This window comes from Teleopsis dalmanni, chromosome X (genome assembly GCF_002237135.1).
Source record: "Teleopsis dalmanni isolate 2A chromosome X, ASM223713v2, whole genome shotgun sequence".
Lineage (NCBI taxonomy): Eukaryota > Metazoa > Arthropoda > Insecta > Diptera > Diopsidae > Teleopsis > Teleopsis dalmanni.
The window spans coordinates 53117531-53139321 of NC_051848.1; the positions used below are offsets into that span (position 1 = coordinate 53117531).

At 27.9% G+C, this 21791-nt stretch overlaps 1 protein-coding gene across 1 annotated transcript in view; it reads right to left on the reverse strand.

Moving 5' to 3' along the window:
* LOC119662265 (neurogenic protein big brain) overlaps positions 1 to 21791 on the reverse strand; it is an 81697-nt gene that overhangs the window by 56599 nt on the left and 3307 nt on the right. The window contains exons 2-3 of the mRNA XM_038071857.1: positions 12475 to 12641; positions 8961 to 9087 (exon numbers count right to left, since the gene is read on the reverse strand). Coding sequence (XP_037927785.1) covers positions 8961 to 9087; positions 12475 to 12641 — 294 coding nt within the window. The remainder of the gene's footprint in view (positions 1 to 8960; positions 9088 to 12474; positions 12642 to 21791) is intronic.

Consider the following 21791-nt stretch of genomic DNA (forward strand, 5'->3'; position numbering starts at 1 on the left):
AAAAATTGAAAACAATTTTCTCTCCCCCATCATCACCAAAGCCAACAAATTGAGTCTGAAACCCTGCGTTTGTAAGCTACGAACTTGGCATTCCTCGTATCGCTGCAATTTAATTGAAATGCATTGCAGCAGGCATTGACGTTGCCAGGCAATCAAAAGTGCATTAATGTTGAATTGCAATAAATAAAAAAGAATTTGCAACACTTGAAAATACTTCACATTAAAATTTTATATTAAAAACTATAAAATCAAAAAATAATAAAGTAAATAAAACTTCGATAAGGAAAAAAAATTTTATAAACCATGAAAATAATTTCGCGTGAAAAATTATTAAATGTATCACACATTAACTGAACAAAAGGGAAGTTATAGAAATTAAATTCACCCAACAACCACATCTATCCATCGAGTAACAGTTCGAAAAAGTATAGGATTCACGAATTATTTACGAATTTAACGCTTAATCTCAATTAAAAAGAATTTTTCGTATGTTAAATATTATACAGTATAGTTTCTGGGGTATTTTCTTACATACTACATATGGAATTGTCGAATGGTCATACATTTTAGGAGTATGTACTTTATTTTTGATAGGACTTGAACTCGAAACAATTGTTATAACGTACACGAAGGCTATCATAGTGGGACTTACATTTATTATATGTGCACTTACAGCACCAAAATAGGTTGAAAAGGTTGATTACTTTCTCTATTTTGTGCGTTATTGCAGCACTTATGCATTTATTCAGGTCCATACTTCTTTTCTTGCTTTTCCTTAAAATCAAAAGGCATTCACGTAACAAGATTTATGTAATATTAAAGCAGAAATATAAAAATATTACCGAAAATACCCGAAAAACAATATGGTTCTACCTTAAAGCATCTATTTTAAATTTATATTTTATTTAACATAATTAAATGGAGTTTAAAAGCGTTATGATATGAAAGAGACTCATTGCACCAAGCGGAAAATTTATTGAAATTCTTACAGGAATCTGACAAAGTACTGTAGTTAGAATCTAAATAAAATTATCCTATCATCTATTTTAATGCAAAAATTGAAGATAGATTTGAAATATAGTATTATATACATACAATCAAACTTCCATAACTCATGCTTCTATAACTCAAACTAAATAGTGCAACAGGGTTTAGAAAGCAAATTACACATAATTACATAAAAATTCTTTAACTCGAAGTCCCCATAAGTCAAACCTTTTCTTTGCAAAATTGTACTTCGATTTATGAAAGTTTGACTGTATGTATCATAAAAAACAAATTTTTACTTCCGACCAAAATAATTATAATTAAAAATAAAGAATATTTTATGGAGTTCAAAGCTGGAAATTGGGCTGTCATTTAATTCTAAACCCAGTTTGTGAATTTTTTATAATAACTACCAAAGTTCAAGCATTTTTTCAGTAATCACGACTTAAAATTCACCTAGTAATATTGCAAAGAATGTTAAAGATATTGTGAGACTATTTTATTTATTAGAAATCCGTCCTTGTTATCGAAACAAAAAAAAAACAGTAGTCATAACCTTACTAGCTAATGAAGGCTATAACACAGTCTACATCTTTTTTAGAGCACTTTGGAACACCTAAAAACTCTATAAAAACTTTAAAAAATATTTAACCGATTGTTGATTCAAGATGGAGAGATTGAACACTCATCTAGCAATGTATAGGTTTGTTCAAGAACTTTGTCCTTTGAAACTGTTTCATAGCCGTTAAGATATATAATATACATATGTACAGATTTCAAAACTATTGAAAAAATTATGAAATTTTTGAGAAAAAATAAATATTTAAAAGGATTAATTTGAATATATCTGAAGCAAATCTAAGAAAGCAGAAAAAAGCAATTAAAAATCAGTATATAAACTAGCATTGGAGTATAATCATCTGACTCTAAATCTAAACCAATTAATCTCGATCATTTGCCATTCAAATTAAAAGAAAAAAACTAAAAAAAGCATTTTAAAACTACTCATTTTTAAAATCTTGGAACATATGTTCCAATAAAAATGTACCTCTTTACACATTTTTTTTTTCGTACCTTTCGGAATTCATTAAAGTTATTAGGTTTGCGTTCCGGATTTGTTGGCACTGTTCTACTTAAGATTTGGTACAATTTTTTTAACTGACATAAAAAAACATTAATACAGAGTCAAAAAATAAAAAGATTAAGCCACAAAACATTGGCTAAAAAGAGGAAAGGCCTGAAAATCCAAAGAGCAGCTGAAGATTGCGCTCAAGAAAGTGTTGTTAAGGTGAACGGAACGTGACGCACTATAGAGAAACAGGAATAGGCCGCAAGCAAGCAGCAGGCACAAAAGTTGATACAAAACCAAAAAATTAAAACTGGATAAAAAAAAATCAACTATATAAAAAAAATATCCGAAAAAAAAATTTTTTTTTAATATCTGTTTTAAAGAGACCAAGGAACAGATGTTACACCGGCAATCTGCGCTCAATATGTACAAGCTTAAAGACGGAGTTAAAGAAAATTTCGTAAAAGTAAAAACTTCAATAATAAAAAAAAACAATGTATGGACCGAAGGGACAACACACAAAAAATTTGGATTTAAATTTCTCCTACAACAAAAAAAAAAAAAAAAAAGAAAACAAAATCAAGTCCTTTATTTGCTCTTCTTTATTACGCACAAATGTATACGAAAAAGGATCAGTGCTTTCATCAAGTCAGGTCATTGTCATATGAAGGTAAATAATTTATCTATAAATCTATAAACACATAATATATATATATATACATATAGTATATATAAATTTGTGGGATGCATATCCTGCGCAACATCTACAAAAATGCCAGGAGAGAGATACATTGGAAATTATAATTTTCTACCTAGGATTCCACACAAATATATTTTATGCGTGCTTAATTCCATTTGTTTTATATGATAAGTGCGTAAATTCCGTAAGTCCTTACAAATAAAACGGTATAACAAATAGTTATGTACTCCATAGTATACTCGTATGAATATGTGTGCTGTGATATTTTTAGTATTGCCTAAATACACGTGTACCTATTAGGGTATTTCTACACCTACACAAATGAAATATATACAGGCTGTCAATGAGTTTCTCAGTCAGGTGATGGTTACTTTATCGTTTCACTATCCTTCAAGCAAAATAAAAAAAAATTGCTATGCTATGATCAGCAAAACAATCGTAGGAACATCATTACAGAAGTATATAGTAAGATATATATATGCACATCACCATCACTTTTATAATGTCATTATGTTCATAGCATAAACATCATTATGTCGTACATTTAGAATGTCATTATGTTCATCATCATTATAGCTAAAATTAATCCTAGACGAAACCGTACATCATCGTATTGCCATTATGATTCAAATGCACATGTTTGATATGTGTCGGATATATCTTGGTATCACAACTTCTTTTGCTAACCCAAATCTTTTCTTTATTAATTTTTTATTTCACCAGTTTTTTGTGTTTTTTTTTTTTGTAAGCTGTAAATCACAGCAACAATTCTTCAAATAGGCAATCCAACAGGCAGATGTTTTCCATGATGAGTTTCCATTATTTATGCATGCTTCATATCCATGTATTGTTTATGTGCATGCACTAAAGGACGAAAGGACTCGAATAAAAACAAGTTATATTTGTGTGTAATTGTATATCTTTGTTTTTCTTATATTTTTGTTTTTTTTTTTTCATATTCAATATGAAAATAGTAAAAGGTACCTATTTAAATAGCTGAGGCAGGATGTAACTATGTACCAACAACTCCAACATGAGCAACAACAAAAGGCGAGCAAATACAGATTTCATATGGAGAGGACATTTGCCCTAAGTGTTGTTCGCTACTACCTATAGGAATAATATCCATATAGCAGCAGCAGCATCAAAACATCTTGTGCAGCAGGTTCTTCCCTTCAGCACTATTTACTTTTGTTGTAATTGTATAGCATCCTACCTGCTGAAGCACTTAGCTGGTTATGACAACAGCTATCAAATAGCACTACGCTTGCGAGTATATACTAGCGAGTACCTTCAAATATTTTAATATGAACATTTATATGCACATATATGTATATTTATTTATATAGATATATATGTTAATATGTTGATATATGTATATAAAATTACTGAAATAATCTTTCCGATTATAGCATTTAGAAGCATAAAGTGAATACTAAAAAAAAAAATTAACGGCACGTTAGCAAATGTAATTGAATTAGCAATGCTTGTATGTAAAATTATTTGCTAAAATCGGAAACAAAACATTGCACACAGAAATGTAACTAGTATTATTAACTAGTATTAGTTTGTTAAATGAAAGAATAATAAATTAACGTGAAGTACCAAATGAATGATTAAAAGACCGATTACCATGTATCTATCTCTTATATGTTTTCTCTATGATATAGTAATTAATATTGTAACTAGTTATTTTAAATAAATAAAAAAATAACTAGTATTATTAGCTAAAATTAGTTTGTTAGGTGAAAGAATAAACTAACGAGAAGTGACAAATGAATGACGAAAAGACCGATTACCATGTATCTATCTCTTATATGTTTTCTCTATGATATAGTAATAAATATTGTAACTAGTTATTTTAAATAAATAAAAAAATAACTAGTATTATTAGCTAATATTAGTTTGTTAGATGAAAGAATAAACTAACGAGAAGTGCCAAATGAATGACGAAAAGACCGATTACCATGTATCTATCTCTTATATGTTTTCTCTAGGATATGGTAATAAATATTGTAACTAGTTATTTTAAATAAATAAAAAAAAATAAGTAAATGTTTATAATTGGAAAGTATTCAAAACATGGTAGATTTTATCTACATCGAAAATTATGTAAATTTTGTTATAAACATTTTTGAGAATTTAAGAGAAGTGTTTGCAATTATATTCCTGAGATATAGCCATCAAGTTTTTTGTAAGGCATGTTTTTAGACTAGGTTTTAGTGAAATCTGAACACATATCCTATGTAACATAGTTCTAGAACATAAACATCATACTATCAGACTGGTCATTTGTATATATGACTATTCATTAATATCGGTAATAAAACATAACACAAAGAAAATTAACTAGTGACCTAGTCGTAAAGAATAACTAGCAAGAAAATATTGAATTATTATTCTATATTATGATATAAATTCATGAATATCTAACCTAACACATTCTCGCATAACGAAAAGTATCCGTCCAAGTTTAATAAGTGAAAAGTAGAAAAAGTCAAATTTAGCAAAATTGAAAAACTAAACAAAAAATTATTTGTTTCAGGCAACACAGATCCATACACTGCCTACTTCAACATTAAAAGAAAATATATACACACATACATATATTCTTTATTGCTTTCCAATGTACAGATATCAAATTATTAACACAATCCACAATTTTGCTTAACTGGTGGTTTCCTGGAAATCCTCATACATTTTAATGGCAAATCTGAACACGAACAACGCATTTTTCCTACCTGTTGCACGTGCTAGCAAAACTCCTAACCTTGGTCGGAAAATTTTTCAAATCAACTGTACTGCCTATAATCCTACTGTTTAGGGGTTTGTGAGCACTACGTACACAGATACATTTATATCTGACTGACTGTATGAATGACAAATGATGAATGAATGTATTTATAATATTATTAAGAAAACTGTATAAATAAAAATCATTGAATATGTTAAAATCAAATGTGTTAGCTTGTATCTTATTATCGTATGCAAAAATTAACCTATCGAAAGAAAAAAAAATTAAACAGATAAATCTATCTATAGGTGGCAAATAAATTCCTTGGGCTTGTGTTAAGGATAAGTATGTACTTTTTAAATTGAGTATGAAATAATTTTTAAGTGGTTACGTGTTTGTGGTTTCGTTTGCTAAATGTATCTGTAGCGATTATTAAAAATTATTAACTTTATTTGGAGAAAGCACATCAGACTCACAGTGAAGCAAGTACATGCCAAGCACGCAAATATTTATGCCATAAATACCGACTTCCTTTTAAATCTCCTGGCTGCACCATGCTTCGTTGACTAATGTAGCTTCCTTCATTCGGTTAAAGCCGCATGGATAAAACGCATTTTTCAAAATGAAATAATAGCGTACAAATGACGAAACAAGCACATCTCTTAATGCCATTCCATTTGATTTTTTTTTTTATTTTTATTTTAGTCTTCACATTTAAGTTATACAAAATAACGGTTTTCATGCAGTTTTTTGGAAGATATGTGCTTTAAAGTTAAGTATTTTTCTGGAACAAATTATTTTATCTTAGTGGATCGTAGCGTTTAGCAGCCCAGGTTTACGATTCCGTAAGGCAAAATAAGTAAAAGTTAAAATAAATAAAAGTTAAAATAAATAAAAATTAAAACAAATAAAAATTAAAATAAATAAAAATTAAAAAAAAATAAAAGTCAAAATAAATAAAAGTTAAAATAAATAAAATTAAAATAAATAAAAGTAAAAGTAAATAAAAGATAAAATAAATAAAAGTTGAAGTAATTAAAAGCTTAAATAAATAAAAGTTAAAATAAATAAAAGTTAAAGTAAATAAAAGATAAAATAAATAAAAGTTGAAGTAATTAAAAGCTTAAATAAATAAAAGTTAAAATAAATAAAAGTTAAAAAATAAAATTAAATAAATAAAAGTTAAAGTAAATAAAATTAAATTAAATAGAATTAAAAAAAAATAAAAGTTAAATAAATACAACTAAAATAAATAAATGTTGAAATAATAAACGTTAAAATAAATAAAAGTTAAAATATATAAAAGTTAAAAAATTAAAGTTAATAATAAAAGTTAAAATAAATAAAATTAAACAAATAAAAATTAAATAAATAGAAAAAAAAAAAAAAAAGTTAAAATTAAATAAAAGTTAAAAAATAAATTAAAATAATAAGTTAAAGTTAAAGTAAATAAAAGTTAAATAATTAAAGTTAAAATAATAAAAGTTAAAACAAAAAAATTGAAAAAAATTAAAAATAAATAGAAATTAAAAAAATAAAAGTCAAAATAAATAAAAGTTAAAAAATAAAATTAAAATAAATAAAAGTTAAAGTAAATAAAAGATAAAATAAATAAAAGTTGAAGTAATTAAAAGCTTACATAAATAAATAAAATAAATAAAAGTTAAAAAAAATAAAATTAAAATAAATAAAAGTTAAAGTAAATAAAAATTAAAAAGTAAATAAAAGTTAAAATAATTAAAAGTTAAAATAAATAAAAGTTAAAATAAATAAAAATTGAAACAAATAAAAATTAAAATAAATAGAAATTAAAAAAAATAAAAGTTAAAATAATCAAAGTTAAAATAAATAAAAGTTAAAGTTAAAGTTTGTTTTTTTCTTATCTTTTTTTATTTTCTATTATATCATTTTTTTTTTGCTTTATTCCTATACTTATATTTTATATATACAGTCAAACTGCCATAAATCGAAGTACCATTTTGCAAAGAAAAGTTTCGATTTATGGAGACTTGGAGTTAAAGATTTTTTTTTTGTAATTGTCCATATGTAATTTGCTCTCTAAACCCTGCTACACTCTATTTACTACGAGTTATAGACAATTTGAGTTATAGAAGTTTCAGTTATGGATGTTTAACTGTATTTTAAAATTTAGTACTATAACATATTATATTTAAAGTATTAGAAATTTCAAATTTATACCTCTGCTGATAAATTTGTGGACAATGTGGTGGTGGACAATGAAACCCTGTTGCAACTCACAAACCAAGAAAACATAAATATACAAATAAAACGACGGAAATACAACTGGGTCGGGCACACATTAAGGAAACCCTATGAAGAGGTCTGCCATGCTGCCCTGCAATGGAATCCACAAAGCAATAACAGACCCGGCAGGTCTCGCACCACATGGAGAACAACAATCCGCCAGGAAACTAATAAATCATTCAACGAATTGAGACATAGTCTATGTTCCTGATGGAATACGGCTCATATTATTATTTATAAATTTGTACATTTCTTCAAAGTCCACTGGAAACCTTGCTAGTCATAACCGAATGGTTTGGAAGGACGCCCCAATTTAATATGCGATCTGATACGCTCGCTCTTCATCACTTGCTGAGCATAAAGTGGCACAATTCAGTTTTATTTGTATTTTTTTTTTTTAAATATTTTGGAACCACGAAAATGGAGCAAGTGTAGTGACGAAATAAAAAAGGAGTAATGCATAAATGCAAGTATAAAGGAGAGCGAAAGAAGTGTCTGCAAATTGTTTATGTGAAATTTTGGAAGTGCAGAAGATGTTTGGCACATGTGGCGTGCCAAATAGTTGACTTTAATTTTTTTTTTATTTTTGACATTTCATTTCTTTTATCTTTTCATTTTAAGTTTTTTAATTCCGTTGATGAAAGTTTCTTTAAATGATTTACTTTTGATACTTGCAATGTTTTTAACACCAAAGCATACAAGTTGCACTTGAGAGCAGCACTTAGACGTTTACCTAAAAAAAAATATGTCATGTAAAGCAAAATGCAGTTGGAAAAGACAATCGTATTAAAGGATTGTCATATTAGGTCTTTTGATTTTATTAAAATATTTAAGTGGGTCTGTAAGTAGAATTTTGGGAACTTACTCAAATAATAATTAAATAATATTTTATTAAATAAATAAATAATAATAATTAAGATGCAAAATATCTGTCTATGTATGTACAAATGTACGAATATACACACTCATATAAAAATCAAATTTCGTATTTGTTTACTGTTTAGTTTTCGAGAAACTATGTGTGGACCCGATAAGTGGTCCAATATGGCAATAAATACTAATATATGTTATATATATACTCGTATTCAGTATCACTTAAGCATGTAAAGATAGGTAATATCAACGACTTTCTTAATCGTTCTTTCTTCTTAATTTTTAACGACTTAAATAATCACAAAAGAAAATTAATTTTGTTCTTAACTTACCCATACAAAAATGCTGCACCTGCAATACCCCCACCACACTGAGCGGTGATGTACATTGCAGCTCGTATAGGAGATATAGCGCGTATAACACAAGATGCTAATGTTACTGCAGGATTGATATGAGCACCTGTTAGAGACAAAAAAATATGAAAAATAAAAACAGCAAAATAACAAAATATTTATTTTACAAAAATTTATATTATAAGAAATATGTTTATTTTAAAACTTTAACAGATGAAACAGATAAACTTAAAAGATTTAGATTGCCACTTATAGACACTAGAACCATCAGATTTTTTTTACGACAATTATACCTTATATCTAATCGAAGTCATTTTGTATGAAAAATACAATTAAAAATATATCTCCATAATTTCTCGCAACTCCTCCCACAAAATAAATGATTAGGGACTTAATCTTACTACCGAAGCTATATTTCTTTTTAATACCATAAATCCCATCACAGATCTTGAGGAATCAGATCCGATAAATTGTCAGCGTGGCATATTTCACATTGTACCTGCCAAAAATATAGGCAGTTGATGTATATTCTAAACGCTTGGAATAAATGATTTCCAAGTTAGTGCTGTAACCACTATTTCAATTATGCAGCAACAGAAATATTTACTACGAGAGTGAGAGAGACATTTACCAGATATTTATTAATTATTATAAACACAAATTACACACAATGATATCTGTATATGTATTTAGTTAAAAAGTACAATTTAATAAGAAATATACAATACGGCTTTAGCACAGGAAATATGTCTAAAGAAAAAACACACACTTACGATAAGTTGTAATAAATTTTAAGAAGCCTAGCTATTTTACCTTCACATTCACTATAGTGGATTTAACTACTGTTCTATTTTAAAAAGAAATGCATATATTAAGTTCTAGTAACCTTGCGTTTTATTCTATTTATGCTTTATTCCACAATGAAGATTTCCTCTTCACTTTGGTGGATTCAACTACTATTTAAAAAGGAACCCAGATTCAGTTATGGTGGCCTTACGGGAAAAATCTGAATTATGCACTAAGTTTTTAAATCAATACGAATTTTTTGCTGATAAAATTTACCGCTCATATTAAATCCAATATGCTTGTTGTATGAAACGAATACATTGCGTAATACACGTCACTCTCTTATGATGCCAGTATATCCTATGCTGCCTAAAAGGATGTAGTATCTATTCTCTTATTGCACTGATGAAAGTAGTTTTGTATACAGATACAGAATATATAGGAATAGGTATTTACCTATTTTATTGTTGTTGCTACTATCCCACAGCGCACGTTGGGGGTTTTGCGTATGTGTTTATTAGAATATTTAGAGTTAGAATTTATTTCTAGCTAACACAAAATATGCATTTAATAAACTTGCAAAAATAGTTTTATAAATTCCAATTAAAATTTGCTGGAACACTAGAAGCCAAACATTCCAACAACAATTAATAAAATGTGTATAAATACAAAAAAAATAAATCCTATGTATGTATGTTAAAGTAAAAAATTCAATTAAAATAAAAATGTGAAATTGCAGACATTGTTTTGTATCTTTTCATCTTTAGCTTTCAATTACAGATACATACAAACAACACATATTCAAATTATTATAAATATTTTTAAGATTACAGAGAAATATAAAAAGAAAATTAAAACAATTTTATAAATGTATATATTTTTCATTAAATCCAAAACACATGTTTCAAACAAAACAAGCAAATTTAATTGACATAAATGTCAACAAATCGGTATATATAATATACATCATGTCCCCCCACCAATTAATGTATACCAAAACACTGAGACAAAAAAAAGACTGAAAAATTAAAAGAATCCCCAAACAAACCAATATTCATCACTACTGAAAAATAAGAAAATCCACACTGTAAGAGTTCCCCTTAGTTCCCACGCACATATTTTTAAATTTACATCTGCATACAAATCGAACTCCAAAATAGAGAGGGGGCGCACAATCGAATTGGAAAAATACTCCCATACTTCTTTTGCTGCTGGTTTTAGTCGTACTTGTGCGAGACATCACACTTACACCCTAGGCCCAAGTACCATGCATTCGACAAACAAATGAACTTCAGCATTTAATTTGCTGATGTCTTTTACTGCAATCTTCTTAAGCCCACGCTTGATTTACAATTAGTGAAAAGACATAGTAATTGGATTCGTTTATATTGTTAAGATACAAATTTGTCAAATACAATGCACTAATGCGTTCTTTATGCTTTGATAAACAATAAATATTTTTCTAGATAAAACTTTAAACAACTCTTAAGTTTCTCATAATTAGTTTGAAAAACTTCAATACAACGGAGCCATAGAATACAAAACATAATTGTTTTCATAATTCTTAACGCAGCCTACACAACATCCACTTGAATTATGTGATAGAGTTTAATAGAGAATTATTTTACTATTTTTTTATATATGTATAATGTTTTGAAAATTTCTCTTGAGGCGCATGGCCAACGGGGTAACTTGAGGAAATGACATTTCCTAAACTAAATTAAAGGACAATAATTATATACATATGTATGTATATGTCTATTCAGTACAAAAGTATAATCGATCCAACAGCAAAATAGTTAAATCCGATTTCACAATGTATTTCATTGTTGCGTCACTCGCCAACTTTACTGGACTTCACTATAACAGAGCATAAATTCAAATTCCTATACATTGTCCTATTATGCTAGGTATAGAGAAGTACTTTTCAACGGGTCTAATTACATTTATTGCTATTTTGTTTTATTTTTATAATCGTTAGTATGTTGTTGTATCCATGTATTTTTTCTTGTCCATGATTACAGAAGACCCAGACAATACATGAAAGAGGCAAATTGAAACAGCGTTACAACTTTATGTGAAGAACAGAAAAAAAGTTAAGCGTTTGGCAGTTCATAGAGTTCAACAAAAATTCTTAACTACGGTTACATGTTACATATAGGATATAAGACATATAATATATGTATAGTCATAAACAAACAAAGCAATCTAAAACTTGTTGGTTAAATGTACTTCTCGAAAAAATGTACCAACATAGTAACATTGTCTCTCAATCTCTCTCTCTCTCTACGTTCACATTAAATTAAGATAGTGCAGTACTCATAAGCACGGTTGCCACTTGAAAATTTATTTCTGTAAATTGATTTCTTGATAAATTGATTTAAAAAGGTACCATTTCTGTAAAAAAAGGTCCAAAATTTCCAAATATAGTGTTAATGTCAATTACATTAGCGTTACTTATAGTTACCACGACCCCCTAAAATATATTAAAACAACTAACTATAGTTTGAAATTGTTAAAAATATTGCCTAAATTAGTTACATACATAAATAAAATGAATTCAAGGATATCTTTAGTCCCTATTTCAAACTTTATTATCATAATACCGAATTACACCACCCCACCATTAATTTTTCATACACTTAGAATAATCTGTATTATTTGTATAAATCTATTATTTTATTTGTCTAAGAACTTATGCACATACCAGATATGTATAGGAAGCATTGGGTTAGTGTAGCCATTGCCAAGCCAGATGCCAATGCCGTTGCTAATAGCACTGAAGAAACACTGGCACCCACTCCGGCGCCAGCAGCCGCTCCGCAAACGATGAAGACGTAAAAAAATGAAGCCAAGCATTCACTTATGATGGATCTGCAAAAAGAAATGATGAAAATATGCATAAGTAAATATGTATGTGTTAAAAATAAAAATAAAAATATTTATTTATTTTTTATGTTATTTTTTTTTTTGTTTTGTAACAAACATAATTCGAAAAACAAAGAGGATTTTGAGTTTTGGCGCGAAATGGGTAAGTTGAAGGCATTTATTGGATGATGCAAATATTTTGGATACTCATTGGATTTTAATAATGATTTATGAACAGTTGAAAAATTTCTTTGGCTCCTTTTGAAGTACTTTGCAAAATATAACAGTTTAATTTTTGATTTATAAATGAATGTACATACATGTATGTTATGTATGTATATACATACGTGCATTAAAATATGTTTATAAAATATTTATAAAAATATGTTAAAAATTTTTTAGATATTTTTTGGTTTATTTCAAATAAACAAATTAAATTACAAGTTTTTTTCTTTCTGCAATTTTGTGCAAAAATTTGCAATATTTATTTTTATTAACATATTTGCATAATTCTACTTGCACGTATGTATGTACATATCTATGTAAACGCTAATTGTATACACTTAATATAATCAAATGCAAATCAAAAACAATAATAATAACAACAACAATGAGCAATAAGGATTATTATTATTTTTTTTGTTGTTGTTAAGCATAAAAAACGCAGCTGCGTGGCGACAATATTGGTAAGTATGTAGGATCTTATATGTGTATGTATGTATGTATGAATATAATTGGCATAATCACACATACACATTACCCAATGCAAACATAAACAATAAGTGCATGTGTTTGATTTAATGTGTAAGGTAGTAGTAGTAGAAGGGCCTTCTTAAAAACTGTAAGGCACCAACAACAATTCAAACAGCAACAATTGTTACACACTCAAGACAAGAAATGTAAATAAGAATAGTGACTAAGGGAAAAAAACAAATTATTTCTTTCTTCTTATCTTTCTTTTGAATGATAAAAAACAGTAAAAAAATAAAAGGAAAATAAAAAAGAATTGAAAAATTAGTAGCAGCTGCAACTGAATGTGACCAACCGAAACTGACCTCTGGACAAATGTTGTTTTTTTTTTTGGTTTTTCTTTATTTTTGGACTGTTTTGTTTTACTGATTTTTTTCTTCATTTTATTTTGTTTTTTGCTTTTGTACAGTTTTGGGAAGAGCATTTAACACTGTCAGAACGTGCTACTTCACACCCCACTCAAGAATACTACACTTGCTCAACACATGCAAAATGCAATCTCTGATTGGTCATTTATCAACATTTCAGAATAATTGCAAATGTGCTTTTGAAGACGAACTACTCACAAACAACAAAAACCAAAACTATGAATAATAATGTTAAATATGTATGTAAATTTGTCAAAACGCGCGTGTGTGTATGTATGTGTGCGTTGATGCATATAATGTATGCCAACAGTTGTGTGAATATTTAATTTGGCAGTTAACAAAAAATAAGTTGATGGATCACAAATTTGATTTTAAAGAGTTTTTGCTATCAAAACACCATGGCGTACATACCTCCCACCTCTATCTCTCTCTCTCTCCGCAGGAATGTTAAGGAGACGTTGAGCTAAAAGTCAATATATTAATGTCTCATTACTGTCGTCTGTTTGTCAAAGAAAATAAGAATTAAGTGCTCATTAAAATGTGTGGGCTAAAATATAATAAATGAAAAAATGGGAAGAGAATTTTTTTTTATTCTTATATCGATGAGAGTATTGATGATAAGTATCAAGAATTATAGAAATTAGACTATATGTATGTATCTCAGGGTATATTTGGTTAATATGGCTGGTCTAGTGCTCTCTTCTGATACCAGGTGGAGCAAGACCTTTATAAAAAAAATTTCATTCTATACAAAATGGAAAAATAACTTGGTCTCTATATTGATAAGTGCACCAAGACTATCTCTAATCTAAGAGAGGGAGATACCATATTTTTTCTAACTAAAAAAGTTTCTACTTATGTATTACTAACGTTCTAAGAATGGACAATATCACAATCGTGATATAGTAAATCTAACATAGTGCTCTATTTTTTAATAATTGAATTAAAAATATTAATAATAACTAACAATATCCACTGAATCAAGAGCCCACATACATCGTTTATTTATACGAAAACTGTAAAAGGTACCGTAACAAAATTTGGCTGATTCAAAACCACAGACCTCGTTCAGTTCCAAAACCAAAAGGTTCCAAAACTAAACTGTGACCAGTTTTGTCGCAGCGAAAACTAAACCCAAATTGTTATATTTTTTTTTATTAAACCGAAATGAATTTATATACCTAATAGTATCTACTAATTAAAGAGTCTAGAGATTGTGTAGTTCAATGAAAAACGTTTAGGGTACCTAAACTAAACTGGACTAAAAAATTTGTATGCTACACTCTTTTAAGAAAACAACCACTGCCCTCATTGACGTAAAGATATTAGCCTTATTGTCGTTTTGTTGACAGGTCATAGCCAGTTAAGGAGCCATGCTACATTCAATCTCCCGTTTAATAATTCCTGCTGCAGTTGTAGAGACAACGATGAAAGTGTCTCATATTTGCTTTGTTAATGCTCAGTGCGTACGTAGCGTCGATGTATTATTTTAAGGATTTTCTATTTTGATGATCTTGGTCAACTTTCTTTATAAAAAGCTTTTAACTTTGCCAATGATTCAAGGTGGTTTTTAAGTCTCTAAGTTTTTTTACGGTAACATAATGGGCCAATACGCCTAAATAGATCTATAAGATCTTCGGTATAACCGAGCCTAACTTATAATGATTGCAATTTACGGAAGTAGTGGGAAAATATTTTTTCATGTGCCTTTTAAGCAAACCTTTAGGAAAATTATTTGGAGTCGAGTTTATGAACCTAAAGTTGTCTATTTTGAATAAATTGCGTCGAAATGAAAAAAAAAAACTGATTCGAAGTTTGTGTTTTAATGAAACATAAATGAAGTAAATATTGGCATAGTATTTAGAAACTTATATAAAAGGACCTCAGCATATCTGACACCACACTGATATCTTGGGAAAAATTTTGTTTTGCGAACTTAAGAGATTATTTGAAGTAGAGTTCATGAATGTAAACCCCTTGTTTTTAATCAACAATTGAACCGTAATAAAGAAAATATAATTCGAAGTTTTGGTTGTAATGAAAGATGTACAGAAGTGAGTTTTCCGAACTCAAGAAAAAGTGCATTACCATGTTTCAGTTCATACTGGAGTGAAAAATGGAATTTTGCGAATTTATTAAACAAATCAATAGGATTAAAGAGCTAATGCCTGTGTTTCGATAGATAGATAACACTAAACAAATTATAGTAAAGTTATAGTTATGGTGTAAATAAATAATGTTGTTTAGAAGTAATTAAAGGCCACCATTTTTGCTAAATGTCTAGACTCTGTCCGACCTTACTGAGTCGAATTCAAGCAGTGATTTAAGCACTTTATTTTCCGTAATTAATTCAGTTTTTAAATTGCTAATTTTTTCTTCACTGGTGGTATCAAATAAATTAAAATTAATTGAGTTGTGCTATGGAAATAAATCACAGATCAAAAAACTATTAATGTCATTAATGGACGTTCGTCTGTTCACAACAATTACATTTTTTGCTTACGAGAATAACCAAAAATAAAGCTTTAATCAGCGTTTTCCATTGATAAACAAATCTCGACAGAATACGAGCGGGCACAAAAGATGGGACGATGGGACAATGGGACGACGATGTGATGTATCTGTGCCTTTACTATACGCATAAGCGCTGTACTCTATGGATGGAAATGGAACCTTTTGCCTTAAATATTTTTCAAATTTAAAGTAAACAATCGAATTCATGTTAATTATGTTTTTATTTAATACAATATTTACTCCGGTTCTTGAAAAAAAAATTTATGAAATGAACTCACTTTAGCTGGGAATGCTTTTGCGGCGTGACAAATGTACATATAGCACAAAACAACAGAACTGTATGTATGTATGTCGGTATACCTATATAATATGTGAGTAAATATTGGCATAGTATTTACGAGCATAAGTAAAAAGCACGTCAGCGTATCTCAGACCACACTGAGAGCGAAAAAATAAACAGAAACAAAAGTATAAACACCGTTTTAATTGAAATCTATTTTTAAAGATGTGCTTCAAATATCAACTTCAAATATTTCTAAGAAACACTTGCAAAAATATATATATATTTTTTTTTTACACAAAACAGTTGCTAAAATGCTAAAATGCTGAGATTGAAATGATTGAAAGCTTTCAATCGAAATTCTAATTGTGATTAATGCAACTGAAGCAAGGTCCTACGGTCCTACTGCAGATACAGATAGGAGATACAATGTAATTAGGCTGTTAATAAAGGCAAATTGTAACTTTGATTTCGTTTCAATATAAAGTAATTAAGTAATTTTATTATACCCAAAGCAAAATGACAATAAAAACAGGACACCACAATTAACCTTTGCAAAGGACGAAAACAGAAATATTTTCATAAATTTGAAATTTGATGAATTTAAAATTTTATTGCCATTTATTTAACCATTTTGTGAAAAAATAACAGTTCTCCCCTTGTTAAACCACAAGGTTAGAACTTCTTAATTTAAAATAATATACTCGGAAAAATAAGAAAATTAATAAGAGCAATTGCAATTCTGTTTAATTCAAGTTAGTATTAAATTTCACTTCGTCAGTTATTACTTAAACTATTTTTCTTAGAAACTAGCAAATATTTTTATAAGAAATTCATTCCCTCTTTTAATACTGAAATAAAATCGTTAGCATTCGAATTGTTTGCGTGGGTGTATGAAGTATCTGTGAAAGGCAAACTTTTAATTATAATCAAGTAAAGTTTAGCAAAGCGAAATGTCAAAAAAATCAAAACATATCAGATATATTTACAGATACGTGAATATTTTGCTTTATTCCACTTAGAGTGAAGAAACTTCGATATGCTGAGCTTCTACTGCAAATGATGAGGTATCGCATCGACAACAGGATTAGATGGAATTAAAATTTTAAACTTAAATTCATTTTATTGAAAATTAATTGAAATACGAGTTACGTGTTATTAAAATACACATTTATAATATCTCAGAAGTCAAATTTAATTAAATAAATGCATCTTAGTATAAGTAAGGATAATATTTCAATAGTATTTATCAAACTGTACTAGGTCAGATAATTAAATAAACTATGAAATATGAGCATAATTATAAAATTCCTAATTTAATTAGAAATGATTATAAAAATTTCGAAAAAATCATGTTTAAATAATAACACAGAATTACTGTTACTGGTACTCTGCCACTATTCATAAAGTCAGGGAGTAAATGAAATAATTAGTAATAAAAGAAGGATCTTACACCAAAAGACCACAAGGTGGACATTGAGTAAGTTTGAATAAATACTGGTACCAAAAATATTGGTACCTTAAATCTAAGTGCATAAAGTCGGAAAGTAAAAGAAATAATTAGTAATAAAAGTAAGATCTGATACCATAAAACCACAAGGTGAATATTAAAAAGTTTGAATAAATACTAATACTCTGCCACTATTCATAAAGTCAGGGAGTAAAAGAAATAATTAGTAATAAAAGAAGGATCTTACACCAAAAGACCACAAGGTGCACATTGAGTAAGTTTGAATAAATACTGGTACCAAAAATATTGGTGCCTTAAACCTAAGTGCATAAAGTCGGAAAGTAAAAGAAATAATTAGTAATAAAAGAAAGATCTGATACCATAAAACCACAAGGTGAATATTAAAAAGTTTGAATAAATACTAATACTCTGCCACTATTCATAAAGTCAGGGAGTAAAAGATATAATTAGTAATAAGAGAAGGATATTACACCAAAAGACCACAAGGTGCACATTGAGTAAGTTTGAATAAATACTGGTACCAAAAATATTGGTACCTTAAACCTAAGTGCATAAAGTCGGAAAGTAAAATTAGTAATTTTAGTGATAAAATTACTAATAAATTAGTAATTAGTAATAAAAGAAAGATCTGATACCATAACACCACAAGGTGGATATTGAAAAAGTTTGAGTAAATACTGGTACTCTGCCACTATTCAAAAACTTTGGAAGTAAAAGAAATAATTAGTAATAAAAGAAAGATCTGACACCACAAGACTACAAGGTGGACATTAAAAAAGTTTGAATAAATACAGGTACTCTGCCAGTATTCATAAAGTCAGGGAGTAAAAGAAATAATTAGTAATAAAAGAAAGATCTGATACCATAACACCACAAGGTGGATATTGAAAAAGTTTGAGTAAATACTGGTACTCTGCCACTATTCAAAAACTTTGGAAGTAAAAGAAATAATTAGTAATAAAAGAAAGATCTGACACCACAAGACTACAAGGTGGACATTAAAAAAGTTTGAATAAATACAGGTACTCTGCCAGTATTCATAAAGTCAGGGAGTAAAAGAAATAATTAGAAATGAAATGAAAATCTAACACCACAATATCACAAGGTGGACATTGAGTAAATTTAAATAAATACAGGTACTCTGCCACTATCCATAAAGTCAGGGAGTAAAAGAAATAATTAAATACGCCAAACATGCTATAAAAATATATTTTTAATTCTTATTAATATTTTTAAATTCTATAAATTTTTTTTTTTTCTTAATTTTATTTTCTTATATTGCGATCTGTCAATTCAGAGTAGACAATAAACAATATTTAAAAGTGACTAAATACTTAAAAGTCCATTTTGAGCTTGAATGGACTGATCTCAGTAGTACATCCGTCTGTTGAAGTCGGACACATTAAAGTTCCAATGGCGTTTGTTTGCGGAGGCGTGTGAACGTTCTTCCTTCTGCTATAATTCTGCTCATAAAGTGTTTGGGATGATGTAACATACGTTTTTTGTCATTAATTGAATTTTTATAATGTTTCAGATATCCTTATTTGTTTATGTTTCGCTGATTTTCGAAGCATTTTTTCTTTGGATTTTATTGAACTCCGAATATAAATAATCGAATACGAATGTCAAGACTTATTATTGAAACGATATCGGATCATAGCAGCAATGCAAAAAGGTTTTCATATCACAAGAGCTTAAAGTAAACCTAAACCCTCAGATTATGAGATCTGCTCTTAATTTTTGAGTTTTATCTATTTGTATTTGTGGACGTAAGCAAGGTGAACATATATTCTCATGCTTCTCTCCCTAAAAGTGTGCCATAAGTATGTTGGCTTATATAGAATGCAAATATCAAGAAATCATATAATCCGAACATTGAACAGAATTTTCGTTTCATCTAGAGATAATAATATCTGTTTGTGTTTCTGTAAAGAACTATCTATTTTTGTCTTTGCAAAAATATAGATTTAATCCTTTTTAATAAATAAATAAATAAAGAATTCATTAAAATCAGTTAAGAAAGAGAAACTCTATTTCATTCACCTTAAAAAATTAGGTAGTAAAAATAGCATTTGATTTCATAATATTTACATACAAATTAATATATCTTAAAAATATATATGTATATTCCAATTTTCTTTAAGGATAAAGAAAGCATCAAACATTAAGGAATGATTACTTCAGCGTCAAACACAACAACGGAGTTATTTATTTCTTTAAGAAAAACCTTGTCTATCCATTGAATTCAATAGTCACTTTCAGAAAAATATTATTAATTTCTCAAGGGAATATTTATTCATTTTTGAGTTGAAATATTTATAAGATTAAAAAAATCCAACATAAAAGTTTATGAAATATTTATTTTATGAAATCTACATTTACTCATATTTGATAAGTTTTTTTATTTCGTCTTCGTGATTTATTTATTTTAAATTATTTAAGAGACTTATTTAAAAATTTGTATTTAACATAAGTAATAATTATAGTGTCTTCGAAACTAGAAGCAACTTTAATTATAGCTTCAATTTTAAAATATTAATTTATAAATAATAATAACTTTAAAACTATGAAAAACTATTGCATATATTACATGAATTGCGTCAGTTAGCTAATGAACGCTGACTCTGAGCTTCAAATTTAGCTGGGCTGGATTCTTTGTACTTACAGTCTCAAAAATTTTTTTACGAATAATTAAATACAAAAATTATTTCCAAGTCCACTGATGATGGGTATTTGGCAATACTCGAAACAGCTGTATGGTCAGCCAAAATTTTAATTAAGAAAAATAAAATAAAATGAATTTTTGTTGTTGTAGTTCGCTACATTTCGAAAAACCTCTTTATGAAATACACATTAATTAATAAAACGGCTTAGCAGTTATTTTATTTTGTATAGGTAATTGGGTAAATTAAAACTTTAATCTTAGAATACCAACTTGACTTCACATAACTTCTACTTTACCATTAACTCTCATTGAATCATACGGCCTTCGCAACTATTCAAAATCTTATCATGTTCGGTGCTGTTGTATATATATATATATCATTTCATGTACCATATAGGTTACAGCCGCAAGTTCTCTTTCGAATGTTCTTCTCCAGATTTTGGATGTTGTTTGTGGTTTTTAGGTTAATTTGAGAGCTTGAAGGGTGATAGTTCATCATTTGAGATATGTTCTGAGCAAACTATTTTCAAAATACATTAAATTCACTTGTTTATGAATATTATATTGTTACTTAGATTAATTTTAATTTTGTACATCTCGCACTCATAGAAGAGCACTGCTTTCATCTTGAATATCCCATAACAGATAACTACTGACTTATAATAAATATTTATCAACAGCCAAAGATATTGGTATAAGCTTCAGTCACATCAATAAATAATACAATTTGTTAAAGCATCTCATATATATGAAAGATACCGTTCTGCATGTGAAGAAACTAATATTATTGCTACTTATATACTTATTAAGGATTTATAGGATTTTAATAAATTTTAAAGTTTATATATTTATTTATTGCTACAAATGTTTAAATAAAAAATCATTTAGATAACTATATGTTTTTTTAAAATCTTTGCATAGCTAAATTAAAAACTGCTAACATTTTAAATTTTCATAATATATACAATTCTTTCAGTGTTTTGCTACCTGTAGTTTCTCAACTTTTCTAAAATTGCATTTTGATGCACAAAAAAAAGATGTGGTGATTTATCGGAATACTTTGAACAGGTAGAAATGTTTAGAATTTCAGATTTTACTTTCAACAGGA